The following is a 21,741-nucleotide window of genomic DNA, read 5'->3' on the forward strand; positions in this document are numbered from 1 at the left end:
GCTTAGAATATTGCCCTTTCTCGGTTATTAAAGGAGCAATAGGCAAGTGTGCAGCACGTAGTTTTGCTTTTAAACCTCTTTATTTCTCAGTTTTGCTTTTCTCCTGTCAATATGCTTAATGGATATGATTTAATGTACAACGTTCATTCTTAATATAGAAAGATTAAACATTTTTTAAAACTCTTGCATATACAATACATATCCGTTAGGAAACAATGTGTAGTATAATGGGAATTAGTTATGTCGGTAAATTAGTTCAGGTGTTAAAATGCATGTAGGTTAAAGTTCCAACCACAGACCACAGAGGTTAGTCATAATGCAAACTTTTGAAGTTGAACCGTTTCCTGTCTGTGAAACCCGTCATCTGTGGAGAAAGTGAAAGCAATGTGTTTAAAAGAACTGCTCAAGAGCCGAGTACGTGCAAGTAACAATGTCATGATGTTTTAAGTTAATATATCCATCCATCAAAAGATTGTTTTTGTTTTGTAAGTGAAATAAAGATCAGATGAAATACCCACCTGACTGGGATCTCTTGTGAAATATCTCTTTTCTATCACCTTTTAAGAGACAGGAGGGATTGTTTAAAGTACAACATTCATTTTCCATAAAGAGAAAGCTTTGTAAGATTAAAAAGACAAGCTGTTAAAAATTAAATATCCCCAGGTTATGAAGTAAACAGGAAATTACACAATTGTTTCAGTTCTGTTTGACACATACTGTCTTAATTTATTGTGCCAAAGAATTGCATTTACCATAGTGTCTTTTAATGATAAACATAAAACTTTAATTTTAACAATATGAAAAAGTAACGATCAAACCCCCCCCCCCCAAAAAAACCCCAAACATTTATTTTACCATTCCAATTTACTAAAAATGTCTTGGTAGAAGGAGGCTCATGTTACTAGTCTGCTATTCATTTGCATATTACTGCTTCCCTTAGTGGATTCAAACCAAAGAGTATAAGTAAATTCTAATGTAAAGTGTGTGTGGGGGGGTGATTGTTGCCTAACCAACCAGTCATTGTATATTTCCACAAACAGATTTTACTGAATCCCGTTTTTGTCATACTACAAGGCAACTGATTATGTTCAAACCACATACAGAGCCAGAAGTTATTACCTTGTCAAAGAACCTGCTCAGCTTCACAGCATTCGACGTTCCTGCAGCGAGGTATCTCGGGTTGGTGCAGTCCTGCACAAAGAAAACAGTACTTCAGCAACGTCAGTCAAATAAAGTGAGTCTTTATTCCACTTAAACCAAACAACTCCATGTGTTTATTTTGATTTGAGTTCATATCTGAGTTTTGATGCCGTGATCGGCCATGGTCTTTCTTGAATATCACCACAAGGGGTCATAAAAGAACATTCTGAAAAATACAGGGTTTTTTCTACATTTCTTCAGATTTTTTGTGTGCCAGATTATTAACAGATGTTTGATTGAATTTTAGCAAAACACTTTTTTAATGTATATTTTTTAAGATCAAGCAAATTCACAAGTTAAAAATATGTCCCAAGAATTTCATATACATCAAATTAAAACAACTTGATCCATCTGACATGATAGGAAAACATATCTCATGAGACTCTATTGTGTAAATTAACAAATTAGAAACACTATTTGATTTTGACTATTTTTGTCTGAAACATAAAATTGACGCTACATATTTTCATCTTAAAAATACCGTCGATGCTTTGTCATGCCACTTCTGCATTTATTTACCTCCTGATAACTATTGGACATGAATCCCTAATCAGAATTAGCACTTTACTATTTTTCACTACACCACCTGACTTCCCTTGACCTGGACTGCAGGAGAAGTGTTTATTTGATTTTTCAAAACATTTAAACCATTATGGACAGTGAAGACCTGTCCTTGATCATAGCTCCTCAAGTGTCCCGCTTCTCTGTAGAGACACAGGAACTTTAAGACCATAATAATACTGTGACATGATGTATAATACAAAGGTGCTGTTTCAGGATGGCATTAACTGGAAACCATGTTGCCTGTCTGATTGGAGCTATTGTGAAACAGTTTTGAGTTGACTTTATTGTTCTTGCACTTTTCTAAAAGTCCAACGACCAAAGTGGGTTTAACTAGAATGGACAAAACAGAAACATTATTGCCTGAAGAGAACATGTCCATTCAACCATGAAGATAATTCAATCATGGCAAACAAATCTGGACCATAATATATACACATTTCTAAGTTTGCTCTGTTCTATTATGTAGACAGTAGGTTTAGTACATTTGACCTGTCAAATACCAAAAACAAAAGTTGTCTTGGTTAAGATAAGTTAGAGATTATTTTTGAAAACTTAAGCAATGTTATGTTAACAGACAAATAAATGGATAAATAGATCAATTAAGAATGAGCATGTTGTCTTACAAGATTAATCTCCTCAGCATTGAAGTCTTCAGACAGGAAGGCGGTCCGAGTGAGAACGTCATTGCGTTTGGTCTCGGGGATCTGGTCAAACTTAGTGCCAATCAGCAGCAAAGGAACTGGGTTTTCAGCAAACTGTTCTCTATCATAGTCACTGCTAGGAGTAAAGATTATTACTGGTACTTTACCACTGAGAAGATAAAGATATACATTTCACACCGACAACTTTGTGGATGTACATCTTCTGCCCTTTCAAAACAAATAAAACTAATTTCAATGTATTCTATTTGAAGTGTTTTAACTTAGTTCCAGTACAGAGCATGACACTTATGTAGGGCCTTGTAGCTGTAATAACATACAGTAAGTACAGAAAGTATTCAGAACCCTTTAAATGAGTCACTTTAAATGTTTCATTGCAGCCATTTGCTAAAATCAAAAACATTAATTTGATTTCTCTTTAAATGTACACTCAGCACTCCATCTTGACAGAAAAAAAACTAAATGTAGAAGTTTCTGCAAATTTATTAGAAAAGAAAAACTGAAATATCACATGGTCATAAGTAGTCAAACCCTTTGCTCGGTATAGAGTAGAAGCACTCTTTTGAGCTCATACAGCCACAAGTCTTCTTATGAATGATGCAACAAGCTGATCACGCCTGGATTTGGATTTGGGGATCCTCTGCCAATTCTGTCAGGTTGGATGGCAAACGAGTCCTTCATTTGGTTTTTGGCAAACGCTATGCAGGCTTTCATATGTCTTGCACTGAGGAAAGGTTTCCGTCTGGCCACTCTGCCATAAAGTCCTGCCATAAAGTCCTGACTGTGGAGGGCTGCATTGATAGTTGACCTGTGGAACTTTCTCCCATCTCCCTACTGCATCTCTGGAGCTAAGCCACAAGGTGATCGTTGGGTTCTTCTTTACCTCTCTCATCAAGGCTCTTCTCCCATGATTGCTCAGTTTGGCTGGACGGTCATGTTTAGGAAGAGTTCTGGTCGTCCCAAACTTCTTCCATTTAAGGATTATGGAAGCCACTGTGCTCTTAGGAACCTTCCGTGCTGCAGAAATTCTTTCATAACCTTGGTCAGATCTGTGCCTTGCCACAATTCTGTCTCTGAGCTCCTTGGACAGTTCTTCAACCTCATGATTCTCATTTGCTCTGCCATGCACTGTGAGCTGTAAGGTCTTATAAAGACAGGTGTGTGCCTTTCCTAACCAAGTCCAATCAGTTTAATTAAACACAGCTGGACTCCAATAAAGAAGCAGAACCGTCTCAATGAGGATCAGAAGAAATAGATAGCATGTGAGTTAAATATGAGTGTCAGAGCAAAGGGTCTGAATACTTATGACCATGTGATATTTCAGTTTTTCTTTTTTAATTAATTAGCAAAACAATTCTACATTTCTGTTTTTTTCTGTCAAGATGGGTGCTGAGTGTACATTAATGAGAAATAAAATGAAGTTTTTTGATTTCAGCAAATGGCTGCAATGAAACAAAGAGTGAAAAATGTAAAAGGGTCTGAGTACGTTCCGTACCCACTGTATATTACATTCAGTAACATGATTTAAGATACAAAAAAAATATAAAACCCAAAACTATAAAGTTTACACCAATATACATTCAGAATACATCAAACTAAAAATGTGTGTAGCTCTTGTTTGCTTTATGCCAGGAATTAAACTTTGTTGTGAAGGATTTTATATCTGGAATTAATCATAAAACAACTTACCCATTTGACACAATGACTCCGGTTGGAGACAAATCCTTGTTTAATGCTTCCAGGGACCAACGGTAGAGATTCTGAGAGGATTTCTTATTGGTTAAATCATGTACCAACATTATTCCTGAAAAGAGACATTTTTTTTTACCGTATGTCAAAACTGAATAACAGCGATCTAAGTTTTTTATTTATTTATTTACCATTTACTGAATTGTAAAATACAGCTCTGGTGCTTTTGACACTGCTAGCAATACCAACAGATCCTCCAACATCCCAGAGTTCAATGTAGTAGGTCTTCTCCTCTGGGGTTCCCTCTTTATAGTCTTGAACCTGCAGGCAAAAAACATATTAACAGTTCTAATGATTTTAAAGCTCTAAGCATTTCAAACATGTGAGTGAGGAAGTGATTTATATATTCTAAAGTATGGTATGTATCAGAACAGCATTCATTTCAGAGGTACTTAAAACAACTTTACTTATTATAAGTAAGGTCCTTTACCTGCTTTTTGTAAACATAATGATGAGCATGGTCTTGTTACCTGCTCTTTTGTTAATGTTAACAGACAAACAGTAAGGTCCTTTACCTGCTTTTGTAAAGTGTCTCGAGATAACATCTGTTATGAATTGACGCTATACAAATAAAGATTGATTGATTATTGAAATATAGATTAGGGCAATCAAATGATTCACTGTTTGAATCAGCTTTAATCCCTGAACTTCAATTATTAATTGTGATCAAAATGTTCCTTTTTAAAATGTGTGTTTAGTAACTAATTACTTTAAGAAATACAAATGTTGGTTCTTGATTGAGAGGAAAGTTTCTGGTTACACAATTAATCCGATAACATGATTTACATGACCTTATGTTTATTGGAGGCAATTCTTCAGGATCACATCACATATTGTATCTCGGCTTGAAATAAAAACTAAAACGTATCATTAAAATCTGTAAGAAGGTGATGATACATTCAAACAGAATGCATATTGAGTGTACCCCAATCTATGACAGGCAGAATCATTTATAAAGATTGTATCTCTACTAAAAAATATTTTTTCCCCAGAAAAATGTGCCAATTTGGATCCTAATTGTAAAAAAGAAATAGCTAGACACCATTATCTTAGATTTGGTTTGAGGTAAAATAAAATAAAACAAAACAAAACAAAAACAAAAACCAAAAAAACAGTAATTGTCAAAAAACATGTATTGAGCCCCACAAAGGACGGCGGTCCCAGACCTCCTATTTTAAAAGATGACTATAAGGCGGCTAATGCCAGGTCATTGGCATACAGCAGGCAATGGGGTTCTCCAAGACACAGTAATCACTCAACTCTGCCCCCCTCTGGCTAAAATTGGAGATAACGTCCTTTATGAAACCATACTCCATGCCTCACTGGGTACATCCCAAGTGTCTTATTTGCAGTCTCCTCGGTCCTCGGTCCTCGGCCGAACCGGAAGTAGTTCCAAAGCCGCCATGTTGAGGATCGTCCCAAAGCTCTAATAGCGAACTGAGGAGAGAGGATCGAGGAGAGAGGAGGCTGATCCGAGGAGCGATGACCGAGGAGACACGAGAGCCGACTTCACGGAAGTCTTTTCACTGACAGACACGCCCCCTTCTTGTATATCACTCACTGATTGGACGCTGCACAGGATCAGACTTCAGTGAAACTTCTCAACATGAGCAGAGTTTAATACGGGAGAAAAGACGGACATTAAAAAGAGGCTAAACGGAGCGTCTGACATTTAAACATCTGATGAACGTCAGTGAGTTTGTAAAGAGTCGCTCTGTGATGAGCTGCGATTAAAAAGAGTCTGACGAAGAGGAGTCCGTTTTATATTCTCACTTATTTATCTTCTGAACGTTTCATCATTTAGATTCTAATCAATCATTTTCAGTATCCTGACACATAAATATCTGTTTATAAAATACCGAGTTCGTTGTCTAAATACAGGCTACGTTAAGTCAAAACTGTTTAATAATAATCAATAATTATAGACAATTCAAAATGAAATCTTTTAGTCAGTAGAAACTGTCATTTTGGTTTGAAACAGACTGCAGGTTGTTCTTCAGGTGTTTTATCAGGTAAAGACACTAAACACTGTAACTGTGTGTTTGATTAGAAATAATACAGTGTGTGTGTTTGATGAGAAATAATACAGTGCGTGTTTGTGTGGACATAAACAGCTGTTCGGCAAATTGACAGCTGAACGTGATCAGCTGATGTCGCGTCATGTGACGCTGTCAAGGAAACGACGTCTCATGTGTCTTAAAGCTGATTTCCTCTGTCCTCTCTCCTCGGCTTCGTTTCCTCCGTGCATCTCTGGTGGGCGGGACTAAGACGCAAGAGGAGGAGACAACTCGGAGGACACTCGGTGCAAATAAGGGAAATGAGATTGAGCCACTATCTTCCTTTTTTTTACGGCAACCTTTATTCTGTTATTAAATTAGTTAGTCAAAGTTTGTTTTTTTAATCACTGGCATTTCAATATACACCAGCCTGTCATAACCATGTCTCTACCCCAACGTGGCTCAGCAATACAACTGCTTTTTGATATGCCAAAGGGCTGAACTGCATACATGATTTTATTCAAATAAGATGTTTGCATTCTTTGGTTAATTTAGTTTAAAGTATAATCTACTTTCCTCCAATATTCTCAGAATACGCAACTTAAGCACTTTTTCATAGAAATACTAAACGGAAGAGGTTTCAAACTAGAAAAAAGACACAATATAATACTGATGCATCGTTATGACCTTAACAAGACAGAGAATTTCTGTTCTCATGTCCTCTAATTTGAGTAAAAGATTTGTTGACCCTGGTATTGTTCGTGAATTTCATCCAGAACGAACGTGTATCTTACAGCTGGTTGACTGAAGTGTGCTATTTTAAAGGATAATGGGATCACTTTATGGCTCCTCAAAATAAAATCTCTTTTATCTGCTCACCCGGACATCCACGGAGCAACCAACAGTCCATGAAGGATTTCCCAACACCTGGTTCTGACAGAGCAGGTGGACCAAGGAAGACTTGCCAACCCCTGCAAAAGACAAGACATGGGTCAATGATTGAATATTTGGGGGAAACTAAATTGTCAACAAGATGGTGTTTCACTTTGATATATGACATGAGGCACTAATGCAGTAATCTTAAACGTAAATGCATCACAGAAAGCTGGGTCCCAGTGTCCAATGTAAATGTTAATATCGAATAACAATGCCCTAATGATTTATACATAAGCAACGCTTAAAATTCCGATAAAGCTTTACAAATAAGCAGACATTAATTTCAGTAATTAAACAGTGCACTTAGCTCACCGGAGTCTCCCAAAACTAACACTTTCACCCTGTCAAGAGAAGCCATTTCATGGGCAGGAAGTATACCGGAAGTAAACAAAGAAAAGCCCGTCTTCCTACAATTTGTTTCGATGATGATTGGTTCGTAAAAATACCATTCAATTTAGGAAGCGGAACACAAAATTACAATCCATCAAACTATCTTTACAATTAGTAGCTTCTGAGTCGTGTCCACAGTTCAATTATTTTCTTTTAAAACCTTTGTATCTTAAAAGCCTGTGGGTGGCAGTAATGCAACTACTCAAATCATCATCGTAGAAGAAGAAAAATAACTCAGAAAATGAGAAATGTGGGATTTCATTTCAGTACCTTAGACCATAGATGTGTTTATATATATCTGTGCCTTAGACAAACTAAGTTGATTGAGAAGATTGAATACAGTGTTTAACAAATGTATTAAACCACCACTGACGCCGCAGCTGCCCTAAATTAACAGGACTGGTAACAGCTCTCTTGGTAATGACCAAAATCATTTATGTAATGGTTATACATCAATATGTAGAAGCTCGTAAACTGATGCTTTTTAATGCTAGAATATAATAATAATTATTATTATTATAAAAAATATATTTTTTAAACATACATTCCTAAACAGAAAAACGATGTTTTAGTGGTTCAATGTTATGCTCAATTAATTTCTGGCTTCTCATAGAAGCCCAGCTCAAAACTGTGTGTAAGGAGGGGCAGGGTCAGTTTGAAATTAGGTTCATATAGCAACAAGACAATGCCCACAAACAAACTTTAAAGCTGTGCAGAGACTATTTGACCAAGAAAAAGGAATCTGGAGTTCTGGCACTGATGGACTGGCCAAGTCAAAGTCCCAATTTATGTCCTATTGAACACATTTTGGATTTAGTAGATTCAAAGATTGATCCCACAAACGTTTTATCTAAATCTCTGTGGGAACAGCTGATTGAAGCTCCATAACAAAGGAGACTGTCGAAAAGTTTATTGAAACAATCCCAAGCTGTTATCAAGGCCAAATCAGGCCATTCAAAAGAAAACGTGTATTTGGTTATTATGTGGGCCAAAAGTACTATTGAGTTGTTTCAGGTTTTTATTTTTCCAATGAATAACAATCACATTTTAAGTTTTTGAAAGATGTTTTAAATATTAGTGTTTTATGAGTGGTCCAATACATGTGTTTAGCACTGTATATGTATTTTCTTTATTATTATTTAAAGAAAGTAGCACATATGAGATATTTTATCCACACTCCTCACCAGCAGGTGGCGGAAATGAGCCAATTTGTTATACCTTAGAGAAGAAGAAGGGAGGGGGGGGGGGAAGCAACAGGAAATAGAAGTCGTGAGGTTATGATTTATTTCCGGGGTTATAGTCTTAAAAGCGATGCAGTGTGCTAGTTACAAAGCAGGCAAAAGAAGCAGAAGTTTATAACGTCAAGGTAGATTTAGCTTTGATTCTTTAGGACACTAAAATGACATGAAAAAGCTTATTTTTCGTATCAGTGGAATATAAAGTTTAAAGTATCAGGTAAGTTGACGTTACCATGCTAACGAGTTTTCTGCAAACTTACGGGAACGATGACACTAAGTTTATCTGCTCCGTGAGGCTTCATTACTTCAGATGTGATATGTTAGAGCTGAAGATTACTCCAGACAGCAGCAACACTCACGGTACGGCTGCTGAGTTAAATAATTTAACGAGATGAACACTGCTGTATGATGATGTAGCACCAGGCTAAGAAGCTAATACAGCTACAAAGAGATTATAATGGTTAAACGGGTAACTTTATTTGTAAGTTCATTATATTTGTAGAGCCTAAAAACGGCACATTTTTAATGAGAAGGAGCAACACTTAGTGAACTCTGCCCACAGTTAACAAAACGCATAATTCGAATGATTAAAATGCATAATTCAAGTATTAATACAATACAGCAGCTCGCAGCCCACTCGTAGGTTCTTAGTAACAACACAAAAAACAATAAAAGCCTCATTAACATGTTTCATTATACTAAGTATAAAGGTTGAAAATGTATATTTAAAACCATTGATAACCCTGTAGCGTTAGTCCCTTACAATGTGTCTGGCCATTGTCTTGCTTTTTATGCCTGTGTTGTTTTCCTCTCTCTCCACAGCACACCATGATAGAACCAGAACTTCTGACTGAGGTCCCAGCAGCACTGAAGCGGCTAGCCAAGCAGGTTGTAAGGGGTTTCTATGGAGTTGAACACGCCTTGGCGCTTGATGTGCTTATCAGAAATCCCTGTGTACGAGAAGAAGACATGCTGGAGCTGCTCAAGTTTGATCGTAAACAGCTTCGCTCGGTACTGAATACCCTGAAGTCTGACAAATTTGTAAAGTGTCGGATGAGAGTGGAGACAGCACCAGATGGCAAGACAACAAGACACAACTACTACTTCATCAACTACAGGTCTTTTTCTGTTGAATTTAATGGCATACTCAATATATGTATCTTCACTAGTTTGTACACAACTGTGCTTTACAATGCTGATTTTTTATTTATTTATTTTTATTTTTAGGGTGCTGGTAAATGTGGTCAAGTATAAATTGGATCACATGCGACGGCGCATTGAGACGGATGAGCGGGACTCCACCAATCGTGCCTCCTTCAGATGCCCCTGCTGCCACTCCACCTTCACTGACCTCGAAGCCAACCAGCTGTTTGATCCCATTACTGGTAATTGTTGACCAAAATGATACGTAGCGCACTGGTAATGACTGCCTCTAACATGTCTGAATTTAACAACGAATCCTGGCATGATTGTTCAAATTTCAGCAAAGAATGTGCATTATATTTATCTCAGCAAGCAGACATCTGCGTCAAAATGCAGAATCTGTAGGCAACAGTGAGTTTTAGTATCCACATGGGATGTGCCGCTGGTCTGCGCCATTTATACTAGTCGATGAAACTGTTAATTGATTAAGGCCCACAGTGCATGTTAAATGATGCGTCGCCCAAGTAACACAACCACTTGGCACTAGCCACGGCTGTAGCTCAAAAATCTTGGCTGTAACTCTAAGAAATTGTTGTTGTTGGACTAAAGACAATCTAAACAAGTTACAACATAGTGTGATTTTTTTTATTTATCTAACTTTATTTCACTGACAATTTCACTGATTGAAATGAGATTTTGAATGACTTATTGTCCTCTTTGAAGAATTAGAAACGGCATAACTCCTGCCAATTAGTTAGGAATAGGATAGCAGGTAGGCTTTTAGAAAACAAGGCACCATAAGCTTGCAGCAGCTAGCCAGGACTTGATACAATAGCTAATCAAGTTTGGGTTTCTGTGGTGCTGATTGGCATTTTCAGTTTAATAAGCATTTTCCACAAATGACAAATATTCTCCATTTATTATACAAAATTCTCCCACTTAAATATATAATATGTAGAATTGTATAACAATGTTTACATTAAAATATGTAATTTAATTGAATTTGACTAAATCTGTGATATATTGTTTTTTCTGTTTCGTACTTTCTTTACCTCAAATATATCAAAGCCAGAGAACTCTGTAACAGTATAGTTGTAAGGGGACGTGTCCTGTCTGCCATGATGAGCCGCCATGACAGACACGAAAGCAGAGAGAATCCCTCCCATGATTCCCCACCAGCTTCGACATCATCTTTTGTAATTGTTTTGATTGAAAGCCCGCTGGCTGCAGATTTTATGTTCTGTGCATTTAAGAAAGAATCAACATATCTTTACATCTGACACACCGTGAGAAAGATTGAGGAACCCATGGCAGTGAACTGGTTAGCTATAACACCAGTAACTGTGGGGTTAGTGGAAAAGTTGCTAAAGAGTTGTTAAGAGCTAAAATAAGTTCAATAGAGCTAATGTAATTTGAATGGACAGTAATTTAAAAAAGCTGAACCTCTCTCTAATTGATCAATTCTTCTCTACAACCAACAGGTACATTTTGCTGCACATTCTGCCAGACAGAAGTAGAAGAGGATGAATCTGTTTGTCCTGATGCTAGGACACAAGTGGCACGCTTCAATGAACAGATTGAACCCATCTATGCACTACTACGTGAGACTGAAGACGTAAACTTGTCCCATGACTTGTTGGAGCCTGAGCCTTCTGAGATCCCTGCCCTCAAACAGAGGTGAGCTTCAGCTGACAACACTCCTCCTCCACAGTCAGCATCACATACAGCACAGCTTCCCCCGCTAAGATTGTGACGGAAATTATCTGTAAACAGTAGCAGTAATGGCCTGCGTGATATTGCATAGATATATTGTCTTTCTGTCAACAAAGTTATGTTTTTCTCTTTAGTTACAGGAGGAGTTTAAACTTTTAAGTAGATTATAAACAGTCATAATACTCTTTGAAACTTACACCTGCTGCTGCTGCTGATGATGATGATGATCTTTTGCGGCAAATGGTTTTGTCTTTCCACCAGTCGTGAACGTTCTGCGGCATCAAACTCTGCAAGTGGCCCACACCGCGAAGCCTGGTCAAACAAAGGCTCATCCTATGCTGATATGTACACCCAGAATGTGGTTATCAGCATGGAGGAGCAGGAGGAACTGCAGAAGCAGGCTAATGAGAGCAAGACTCCCAAAGAAAGGCCTGTTTGGTTAACTGAGAGCACTGTGCAGGGTGCTTACAGCGAGCCTGACATCCTCAAGAACCGTAAGTAAATGTTTCTTAAAAAGGTTTGCCAACAACCAAACATATTTTTTACAGCCGAAATAATCATTCTGTTTTTGTTTCAGTTGAATTGAATTAAGATGGTGTTATGTTCAGTTGGATCAGATTGCGGTTTAAAGTCCATGATCATTTATTCCGGGGTGGCTGTAGCTTCGTAGTGGAGTTGTCCTCTCTGAACCAAACGTTTGGGGGTTTCGGCTGCTTTGTCTGCTGCGTATGAATGTTTATGAATAGGATTACTTACTCTTGATGGCCTCACTACATAGCGACTAATGCCGTCAGTGGTCGCTAGTGAGAAAAAAATAAATAAATTGCTTATCCCATGATCACAACAGTGCTCTCAAGTCTGAGGTATTTCAAGCTGTTCACAAGCTCACACAACACTACTTATACTTCTCAGGGAAAGAAATGACCACAGAGCTTAAAGTAATGTGACATACCAGATTTTAGGCGTGAGTAAAAAAATAAAATAAATACACATGGGAATTTGTTGTGCATGTGCTTAATGAAGTTGCAGTTAACCAACCAATGTTCTGCGAGTAACGCAGCTCTCAGCTTCTCAAACGAACAAATGTTACTAGCCAATCAGAAACAGAAAAGTGCAGGTTTTGGCGACGCTCAAGCTGTGGGAGCTAGCGGTGGAGCACGTAATGCTAGTGTTTGAACAATGTACGTAAAACCATTTAACCGATGAGATCACAGCATCTGGACTTTAAAAAAAAACAAAAAAAACAGGAGTTTTGTTGCCTTGCATGGAGCCACGGCGTGTTCAGTAGTTTATTTTATTTATTTGAACAGGGGCAGTGTACAATATACATTAGCCTCAAAAAGGAGAGATGCATTGTACCAGGTTGTAGCACTTGTGCTATTTTCCACCTGCAGTCCCAGTAACCGTTGGCAGTTGTTTCCTTGCAGTGTACTCTATCATCACTCAGTGTGCGTGCAGACAGGTCCGAGTGTGTCTGTCAACTGAAAACTTTTAAAAAAAAAGATTAATCATAACTAAAATAAAACAAATTGGTTCTTAAAAACAGATTCAGAATGCAGTTAGGTGCTCAACCCAACCCAACCCCCACCGCCGCTGCCGAAATCTCACCCTGAACTCGGTTCAAAACTTTAGTGGTCTTTCACAAGCTAATGCTACCTAGCTAGGAAGTAGTCCATCAATTCATTTAAATTTTTGAATATTTATTGATATGTTTTTGTTTTGACAGGTGGAGACATAGTTAACAAATCCATGGATGGAGAGGCTGGTCATGGGATTGGTCAGACAGATGAAAATGAGGAAGTTATGCGTGCTTTGCTCATTCATGAGAAAAGGGGTGTGGCAGCAGCAGTCGGAGGTGGAGCAAGCGTTGCTACCAGGGGACTCACCTCCACCACAGGAAATGCTAGTGACTCTGACAGTGACACAAGCGAATCAGACGATGGCTCTCCCTCTGCTCCTCCCACCGCCACTCTTGCTTATAATCGGGCTGACGAGGAGGACGAAGAGGACGATGGTGAGTTCGAAGAGGTGGGGGATGAGCCGATGGTGACGGTGGGGGGCCGACCGTTCTCATACCGAGAGGTCAGCCAGAGGCCAGAGCTAGTGGAGCAGATGTCTGCGCAAGAGAAGGAGGCCTACATCGAAATGGGACGAAACCTCTTCCAGGATATGTACTTCTGAATACACGGACATACACAACAAAGTATATTTGATGAATTTCCTTTGAATTCACACGAGTGGACTTCTACTTTCCCTCTGTCATTGGTAATATCTGAGGACGTGTTTGTACACAGTACAGTGACAAAACATGCTGCTCAACATGTTTTTACAGTATACATGCTTTTCATTACAAAACCAAGGACATGCTGTGACAGTGTTCAACACCTGATCATACCTTTTTAAATGTTCTATCAGTATTTTTCCTTTTTGTCAACAGACCAAAAGTAGATGACGAGCTTTACTTTGTTGCTAAGTTGCTGCCTTTTTTTTTTTTCCAGCGGGCAGAAAACTGTTGTACTGTATAACTTTTGGCTTACAATGTAAGCGTTGACTTTGGTAATTTCTGAGTCTGTTCGCTGCTTAGTTACTGGATTATGGAGGACTAGTAGTTAAATGATTTTAGGTTAGAGAAACCTACAATTTGAGCGTGAATGTGAGCTGAGTGACTTAAAGATGTTAAAAAAAATACATTGTTCAAACACAGTTTAAAATAAAGATTCAAGATCTTAATAAAAAAAATCATAAATAAAGATGTTTAAAAATGAAAAATGTGTTTGAAATCTTTTATTTTATTTTTTTTTATTGCCAAATACATTTACACTTACAGTACAAGAAATTTGTCTTGGTCTATTGGTACAACGGTTAACAAGAACTTAACCCTTGTGTGGTGTTCGGGTCTGTGGGACTCGTTTTCATTTTTTATGAAAAAGAAAAATTATACAATTAATTTTTTAAACTGAGACTCACTGACTTTGGCTCGTTTTCTGTGAAGAACATATATCAGAATACATATTTAACACACACATTTCTATTACATATGAGATGTCCGGGTCCACTGGACCCGGGGCTAATAGAAGGGTGGAAATTGATGTTCTGTGTACCACACACAGAACATCAGAGGGTCAAATGTGCTAGAAAATGAGAGCAGACAGTGTTGACAAACAATGTTGCAACCTTGTGTGGGAACCGAAGGTGCAGAAACGCAAAACCTCATATGCTTGAAACCTACAAGTCTACACAGAGAAACCTGATGGAGGAGCCCCCGAGAAAAACCAAGGAATGAGAGTTGTCCTCGACATGTCTCAGGGACTCAGTGGACACAACATCACATGCGACAATTTTTTTTACCTCGCATTAAAAGCCACAAAATGCAACGGGTCCATCAGACCCACAAACACTGGCTGAGTAACAACAATATGAACATTACACAAGGGTTAAAATATAAGAAGCAATTATTAATATATTCAGTAGAATTTAGGAATGGGGACATTGCTCATGAGGCTGACAGCAGAGGGGAAGAAACTGTTTTTGCGGTGAGAGGTGTTGGTCCTTGAGGGGAGAGTCTCAAACAGTACATGTGCAGGGTGAGTGGGGTCAGCTACAATCTTACCTGCATGCCTCAGAGTCCTGGAGGTGTACAGGTCGTGGAGAGATGGTAGATATCAGCCTATCACCTTCTCTGCAGAGGGGATGAAACGCTGCAGCCTGCCCTTTTCCTTTGCTGTGGCAGCAGCGTACCAGACTGTAAAGGAGGAGAGGATTGACTCGATGACAGCTGAGTAGAAGTGCACCATCATGGTCTTTGGCAAGTTAAACTTCTTCAGCTGCCAAAGGAAGTACATTCTCTGCTGTCCTTTCTCAATGAGAGAGGTGATGTTCAGCTCCCACTTGAGGTCCTGGGTGATGGGGTTCCCCAGGAGACTGAAAGACATCACAGTAGACACTGTGGAGTCGCCAATGGTGAAGGGTCTGAGGAAAGCTGTGTTTCTTCTGAATTCCACGACCATCTCCACTGTCTTCAGAGCTTTAAGCTCTAGGTTGTTGTTGCTGCACTAGGTCACTAGATGGTCAGCCTCCACCCTGCAGGCAGACGGTCACTACAGATGAGTCCAATGAGGGTGGTGTCGTCTGTGGACTTGAGGAGCTTGACAGACTGGTGACTGGAGGTGCAGCTGTGAGTGCAGAGGAGAAAGAACGCAGCCTTGAGGGGAGCCAGTGATGATGGTCCTGCTGTCCGAGACATTCTTCTCCAGCTTCCTCCAGTTTCCTGTCAGACAGGAAGTCTGTGATCCACCTGCAGGTGGAGTCAGGCACGTTCATCTGAGAGAGCTTGTCCTGGAGCAGGGCTGGGATTATTGTATTGAAAGCAAAGCTGAAATTAACAAACAGGATCCAGGATCCTTCCTGATGTAGGTTCCTGCTCAGTCCAGATGCTTGAGGATGGAGGGCCAGGTTGACAGCATTGTCAACAGACCTGTTGGCTCTGTAGGCGAACTGTAGGGGGTCTGTGATGTTTCTGAGGTGGGAAAGCACAAGACTTCATCACCACAGAGGTCTGTAAAAAAATGTCTGTAAAGACTGGAGACAACTGATCAGCACAGTGCTTCAGGGTGGAGGGAGAGACAGAGTCTGGTTGTGCTGCTTCATGGTTTTTTTTTTCTTGAACATCTTATTTACATCTCTTCCAGTGACTGCGAGGTGTCGGGAAAAAGGGCTGCTGGGTTGAGAAACCTAAATCCTGCAGTGGTTTGATGGGAGAGGGAGCTGTTTTGCCCCCTGCTTTTTCTTCATTTGCCAATCACATCCATGCTAGATATTTGATAATGTGATTGACCATCTCAAATACTTTCTGAAGAATAGCCTTCTGCCTTTTTTTCCCTTATTAGAATACATTACTTCAGCATGTCGTTGTCAGGCTCAGTATTATTTACATCTCCTTGTCTGTAAAGCACACAAGACTACATGAGGAGTTACATGACTCCCTCAGTTATTAAAAAATGATAAAAGAAGTGACGTGCCATTATTTTCATATCCTCTTGTTTGTGCATATTTTATTGATATGAATCTTTTCCTAATGTGCTTTCTGCAACTATTTTAAACATTTCATGCCCAACTATTATTGCCATGTGCAAAATGAGCATCCTCTACCTACAACACTTGCTGTAATCTCAGTTGAAGGAAATGTTATCAAAACAAAGCCCAACAATATTATGGGTAAAAACCATTTATGGTCAAACATACAGTTGATATCTTTTGCAGTGAAAATACAAAAGAATAAAGGACTGAAATGTGCAACAAACTGATTTACCCTCAGATGAGTAATTTAGAGTTTCTGATTTCAGAACAGTTGATTCAATTTGTTCGATCAACTCTGAGTAGGGTTCACTTGGAGTTCAGCGAGTGCACCATGACTATAAAAAACCCTACATTCCTGCATCCCTGATACTACAATTCACCATGGCAACAAAGAGGTGCTCGTATTTTAGCCCTCTCGAACTATAGATCCTCTATATATCTTCATGCAGACATGTGGCGAGGATGAACATGTTTAAAAAAGAAAAAAGGCAAAGGAGAGAGAAGTGGCGTGGGAGAAAATTGCTGCTTGAATCAGCACACTTACAGTAGGCTATTACAGGTTAAAAATGTGGAATGGTGTTGAACATGCAATTTATTTTCATTCAGGTGCAAACCAGTGCATTAGCTTGATCTCAAACTTAATGTTGGTTTCAGTTATATCCTGTTTAGTTTCCTAATTAGACCTAATTAATTGAAGATCTCCTGACATAAATGTAATTCCTAAGTAATAATCCCACCCCTTCAAGGCTCCTCGACTAAAGGACACACCGTGTTGGACAAAAAAGAGTGTTTTATTTAATATGCCTAACAGACTAACACCAACCACATAAAACAACCTGGATTTTTATTCATACAAAAAACTCCACTAAATCGCACATTATACCAACTGAATGAATGAGGAAATGACACTGTGTTTCTGGCTTTGGAAGAGACAGGAGAGAACCACAACGTTCATTGAAGTAAACCTGCTCCTGAAGTTCACAGGTTATGTTCACATAGTTATTGTAGTTACAGACTTAAGTTGCATCTCTTCTGGAACGGGCTACAGCTACCCCTCATTTCAAGGTTTGCGTCTAAACCTGCTTTTTGAAAAGGGCCTCTCTTGAGTCCAGGCTGTGGGCACTTTGCTGCCCTTGTAGACGAGTCTGAAGATTTTCCAATATTCTGATAAAAGATTAAAGGTGCACTATGGAGTTTTGGTATAGAAATTTGAAAGTGGGTGCTATATGCCACAGAAAATGCTGCCAAGAAGTTATGGTTGGGGGCCTGAAACAATGAAACCGTAACTTTCCTTGTAGCTTTTTAGCTCCAAACATTGTCCAGGGACCCATTTTTTTCTTTGAAAAATGTGAGGCTGTGTTTTTAGTTCAGAAAATATAGCATAGAATTGTTTCACTTCTCCAACTTTCAAATGTTACCACCAAATCTACATAGTGCACCTTTAAATTAAATTGAAAATCTGGACACGTTTTATATAAGGGCCAGTTACTCATTGATGATAATATAGAGGGGGATTTTTTTCCCTGATCATGGGAATTTGCATGAGACCTTTATGAATACTTTAGCACAGTCACTACCATCAGCTGCAGACTGTGTCTTTTTCCTCGAACTGTGCATGGCTGTTAGAGCTAGTGTTTGTTTGAATTAGAAGCTTTTTGCAATTAAGACTGGCCAATTTTCCCCAAAATGAGCACAACAGCTGAGCCTCTCAGACACACAGAAGCAGTTTACGCTCTATTGCTGTTAGGCCTTTGTTTGTGTTTTCGACTTAGATGTGTCTATTTGACTGATTTACACAGGTTTAGTGGGTGTAAACACCAAGCAATCTTTAAGTGAATCAGGACCTAGGCTTTTACAAAGCACAATGTTTGGCTGCACTAGAGCTGACAGACACTTTTCAAACATTTATGTGCATCACTTGCGCCTTTTGGCAAATAGCATAAATATTGTATTTAAACCCTGATGTCTCAGGGAATGTCTCTACATCAAAGTGTGACACATTCCTCTGTGATAATATTTGCAGGGAGAGCTTTGATCGCGGAGAACGGAACTTTTTTTTGTCTCGTCGCAGGTGAACTAGATATTTATAGTGTGCTGTAGCAATGCTAACAACTCTATCATGCAGCGCTCTCATTTAATTACAACATGAAAATTCTTAATAAAGACTGACGCTTATATATTGTAGAGTGACAAGATGTTGAATATTAATGAAGTGGAGTAAAAGTGTAACTTCTTAAGATAAAATATCAATTCAAGGAATACCTCATTTAAGGACAAATATGTTTTTGATCAGTTTCCTTCTAATAAATGTACTGAAGTCATCAGTGCATCAACTATTCACTTGAAAAAAGAAATGATTTAAATGGTATCCTTTTAATTCTTCATCATTAAAACAGAAGGGTAGGCGATCTCATTTCTGGGATTTTTTAATTTTATTTTTAGTGTTTTTAAGATGCCAAAAAGCTCATTCAGTTTTGGCATAAAGTGGCGAAGAAATCATACAGGTCTCTTTTTTCCATATCACACAGACTCATGCTTCATCATATTTGAGTTTAATAAATGCACAGTTTTAATTAATTATCTAAGTAATTAACAACACTTTGTTCTTCTTGCAAAAATTGCACTTTACTATACAAACATGGCTGTCAGTTCATTTCCAGCAAGCTATCATTAGCTGTCAAATGAATGTTGGTAGTGCCTTTCAGACTTTGGCGGGAAATATACTGATATCATATTAAACATTTCCTGATAAAAAGAAAATATATCTTGCAGTCAAAGGCAGGACAACCATATCATTTTATGACATCAAACAAAGGGTTTCACACTCAGTAATTACAGTGCTATAGTTTTCCAAGTAAAACATGCTGCTTGCTGGCTATCAATTGCACTGAGTGGCGCTGTCACAAAAATACAAGGATACTTGATCAGCGGGCCCAGGCCCTCTCTGGATCTGCAATCACATGCTTATCAAACACAACCCACCATGATTAAGCACCATTAAGCACAAGCTAAAGATTGCCTAATGCTAGAGCTGCAATTGCATATGGTCTGCATTGTTGACTAATGTTAGCACACTTAAGTTAGCTCATAACTTCACGTTGCATGTAAATTCACTGGAATGTCCATGGTCTAAAAATGCATACTTAACATTCAAATAAGCAGAATATTAAGTCAATATAATAATAATAATAATAATAATAATAATAAGTCAGAATATTCTTCTTCTTCTCTCTAGTTCTTGACTTAAATAGTTTTAAGACACATGGGGAGGAGCAGGCCTCCAACGAAATCATGGCCAGTAGGACTCACACTTTTGACTCATTGTAGATTTTCATGACTTAGGATGCAGTCACACTAGTAATGCTGTATCACACTGGTTCTAGTACTAAATGGGCCTGATCACAGTTAGCTCTTGTATATAACCTCATAATACACCACACAAATAGTTTTACGCAATTATGAAGAGTGCTGAGTTTACAAGACAGGCAAACTGGAAAATAAAAAATTAAATGTGCGTCCGCGCATCAGAAAACAACACAAAGAAGATGAGGGCTCCTTTACTGACTTTGTGGCTTATGTTGAGGCATTACAGCCGTAACACTTAATAACGGGGTTTCTCAATAATGAAGGTGTGGTTTGGATCTTCATAAAGATCTTTTATACATTGGACCACTAAACATTATGCTTATCCTGATAAGAAGATAAAACAGGAATTACAATTTTGTCTTTTATGGCCTAAATAATCTCCTGGTCATGTTATATTCAGGTTAAAATGTCAAGCTCGGCAGAGTAGCTTGGTGTGACTGACAGCTATGGGGTAGCCATATAAGTACATACATTCCTTTTAAGTTAGAGGATGGACACCTGTAGGGCAGAGCCTTAAAGGTCAGAATGAAAACAGGACCTGGCCTCATTAAAACATCCCCCATGCTTCAGGATAGCTCAATTAAAAACCTAACCTCTTGCTGTGCCATTGATCTTCCATGGCAAGCCTGAGTATGGGGAGATAGGCTGGGTCACAGCAAGGGCGAACAGAACTCAGAAGGGACTCCACAAAGCTTTTAAAAAAATCATGGGACCTTAAAAACAGATATAGTGGGTGGAGTGATGTAGGTGGATATTGAAGTCTGAATACATCTGTGATGTCTTTATCACTATTTTTTATCTTCTATGTTTTAATCTCTATTTATTTGAAAAACAAACTATTCTTGCATTGTATTTGTGAAATAAAAAAAAAACATTATAAAAGTAAGAGAATTAAAGTTTACAGGAGCAAGCTGAATTGTACTGGGAAACAAATTAAAATATTTTTGGTATAGCTGTCAGCACATAGCTATGTGTGTGTGTATGTATGTATGTATCTGTGTGTGAGTACATGTGGGTGGAGTGTCAGAGGGGCAGGTTGTAATGACTGATGCCTAGCCTGAGAAGATTACATTATGGATTGATTACTTTGAGGTAGCACTGTCACTCTCTCCTCATTAAAGCCTGAAGATTAACAACTTAATGATTGATCCTGCTTGTCTGTCTGTCGTTCTGTCTGCAATTCTCTTTCATCACCTACTTTAACACGGGGGTGCTCGTTAGAAGCTAAACTGGATTTAATCTATCTCTTTTTTTAAAATGAATTAATGTGTTTTGGGAAAAATAAGACACATGTTGTTTTTTTAATTCCACGACAAAATGTGCCGGGCCCAGGCATATTGTCACTGGGTGGAAATCCCACAAATGTAATGAAGATATCTTGTAATATCAACTATGTTGATTTGATTTCAACATAGTTGATTTACGCTTCAGTCCAGTTTTGAATGTAGTCTGTACTATAGCTTTTGGTGTTGGTTTTTAGAGTCTAAACTATGTCAGGTTTGATTACATAATGTTGGAGGCACATATTATTACATATATAAAATGTTGGAGTTGAAGATGCAAGAAAAGATGGTGAAGTAGGTGAAACACATAAGTGAAATACTCAAGAAAAGAAGACAGGGAACTTAATGTTGTGTATGTTGAAATCAGACGCGAGATGCTACAGCTGTAACAGCTGTGTTGGCCTTTCAAAGTAAACGTGACAGCATT

General features: G+C 38.4%; 2 protein-coding genes across 3 annotated transcripts; one reads left to right on the forward strand and one right to left on the reverse strand.

The window, feature by feature from the left end:
• Positions 1-61: 61 nt before the first annotated feature.
• rabl3 (RAB, member of RAS oncogene family-like 3) lies at positions 62-7,698 on the reverse strand. 2 transcript variants are annotated; one of them, XM_079357176.1, is made up of 8 exons: positions 7,418-7,698; positions 7,049-7,140; positions 4,304-4,433; positions 4,113-4,227; positions 2,388-2,538; positions 1,120-1,191; positions 519-557; positions 62-364 (listed from the first exon to the last, which is right to left on the reverse strand). In XM_079357176.1, exons 1-8 carry the CDS (start codon positions 7,461-7,463, stop codon positions 308-310), a joined length of 702 nt encoding a protein of 233 aa, XP_079213302.1. In that variant the 5' UTR covers positions 7,464-7,698; the 3' UTR covers positions 62-307. The 2 variants fall into 2 exon arrangements, with proteins under 2 accessions (XP_079213302.1, XP_079213301.1); XM_079357175.1 differs by having other exon boundaries at positions 2,388-2,541.
• A 1,036-nt stretch (positions 7,699-8,734) lies between these two features.
• gtf2e1 (general transcription factor IIE, polypeptide 1, alpha) lies at positions 8,735-14,384 on the forward strand. Its single transcript, XM_079358329.1, has 6 exons — positions 8,735-8,950; positions 9,556-9,851; positions 9,961-10,118; positions 11,358-11,553; positions 11,851-12,083; positions 13,316-14,384. The coding sequence occupies exons 2-6, from the start codon at positions 9,562-9,564 to the stop codon at positions 13,768-13,770; spliced, it is 1,332 nt and encodes a 443-aa protein (XP_079214455.1). The 5' UTR covers positions 8,735-8,950; positions 9,556-9,561; the 3' UTR covers positions 13,771-14,384.
• Positions 14,385-21,741: the final 7,357 nt, after the last annotated feature.

Source organism: Symphodus melops (assembly GCF_947650265.1).
Source record: "Symphodus melops genome assembly, chromosome: 12".
Taxonomy (NCBI): Eukaryota; Metazoa; Chordata; class Actinopteri; order Labriformes; family Labridae; genus Symphodus; species Symphodus melops.

Excerpts from the sequence above, each read along its gene's own strand:
- gtf2e1 (XM_079358329.1), top strand. The coding sequence starts at position 9,562 with ATGATAGAACCAGAACTTCTGACTGAGGTCCCAGCAGCACTGAAGCGG. Across the intron at positions 9,852-9,960 it reads TACTACTTCATCAACTACAG|GGTGCTGGTAAATGTGGTCA; the intron begins GTCTTTTTCTGT and ends TTTTATTTTTAG. Across the intron at positions 11,554-11,850 it reads ATCCCTGCCCTCAAACAGAG|TCGTGAACGTTCTGCGGCAT; the intron begins GTGAGCTTCAGC and ends TCTTTCCACCAG.
- rabl3 (XM_079357175.1), bottom strand. The coding sequence starts at position 7,463 with ATGGCTTCTCTTGACAGGGTGAAAGTGTTAGTTTTGGGAGACTCCG. Across the intron at positions 7,141-7,417 it reads GTTAGTTTTGGGAGACTCCG|GGGTTGGCAAGTCTTCCTTG; the intron begins GTGAGCTAAGTG and ends TGTCTTTTGCAG. Across the intron at positions 4,228-4,303 it reads ATTTTACAATTCAGTAAATG|GAATAATGTTGGTACATGAT; the intron begins GTAAATAAATAA and ends GTCTCTTTTCAG.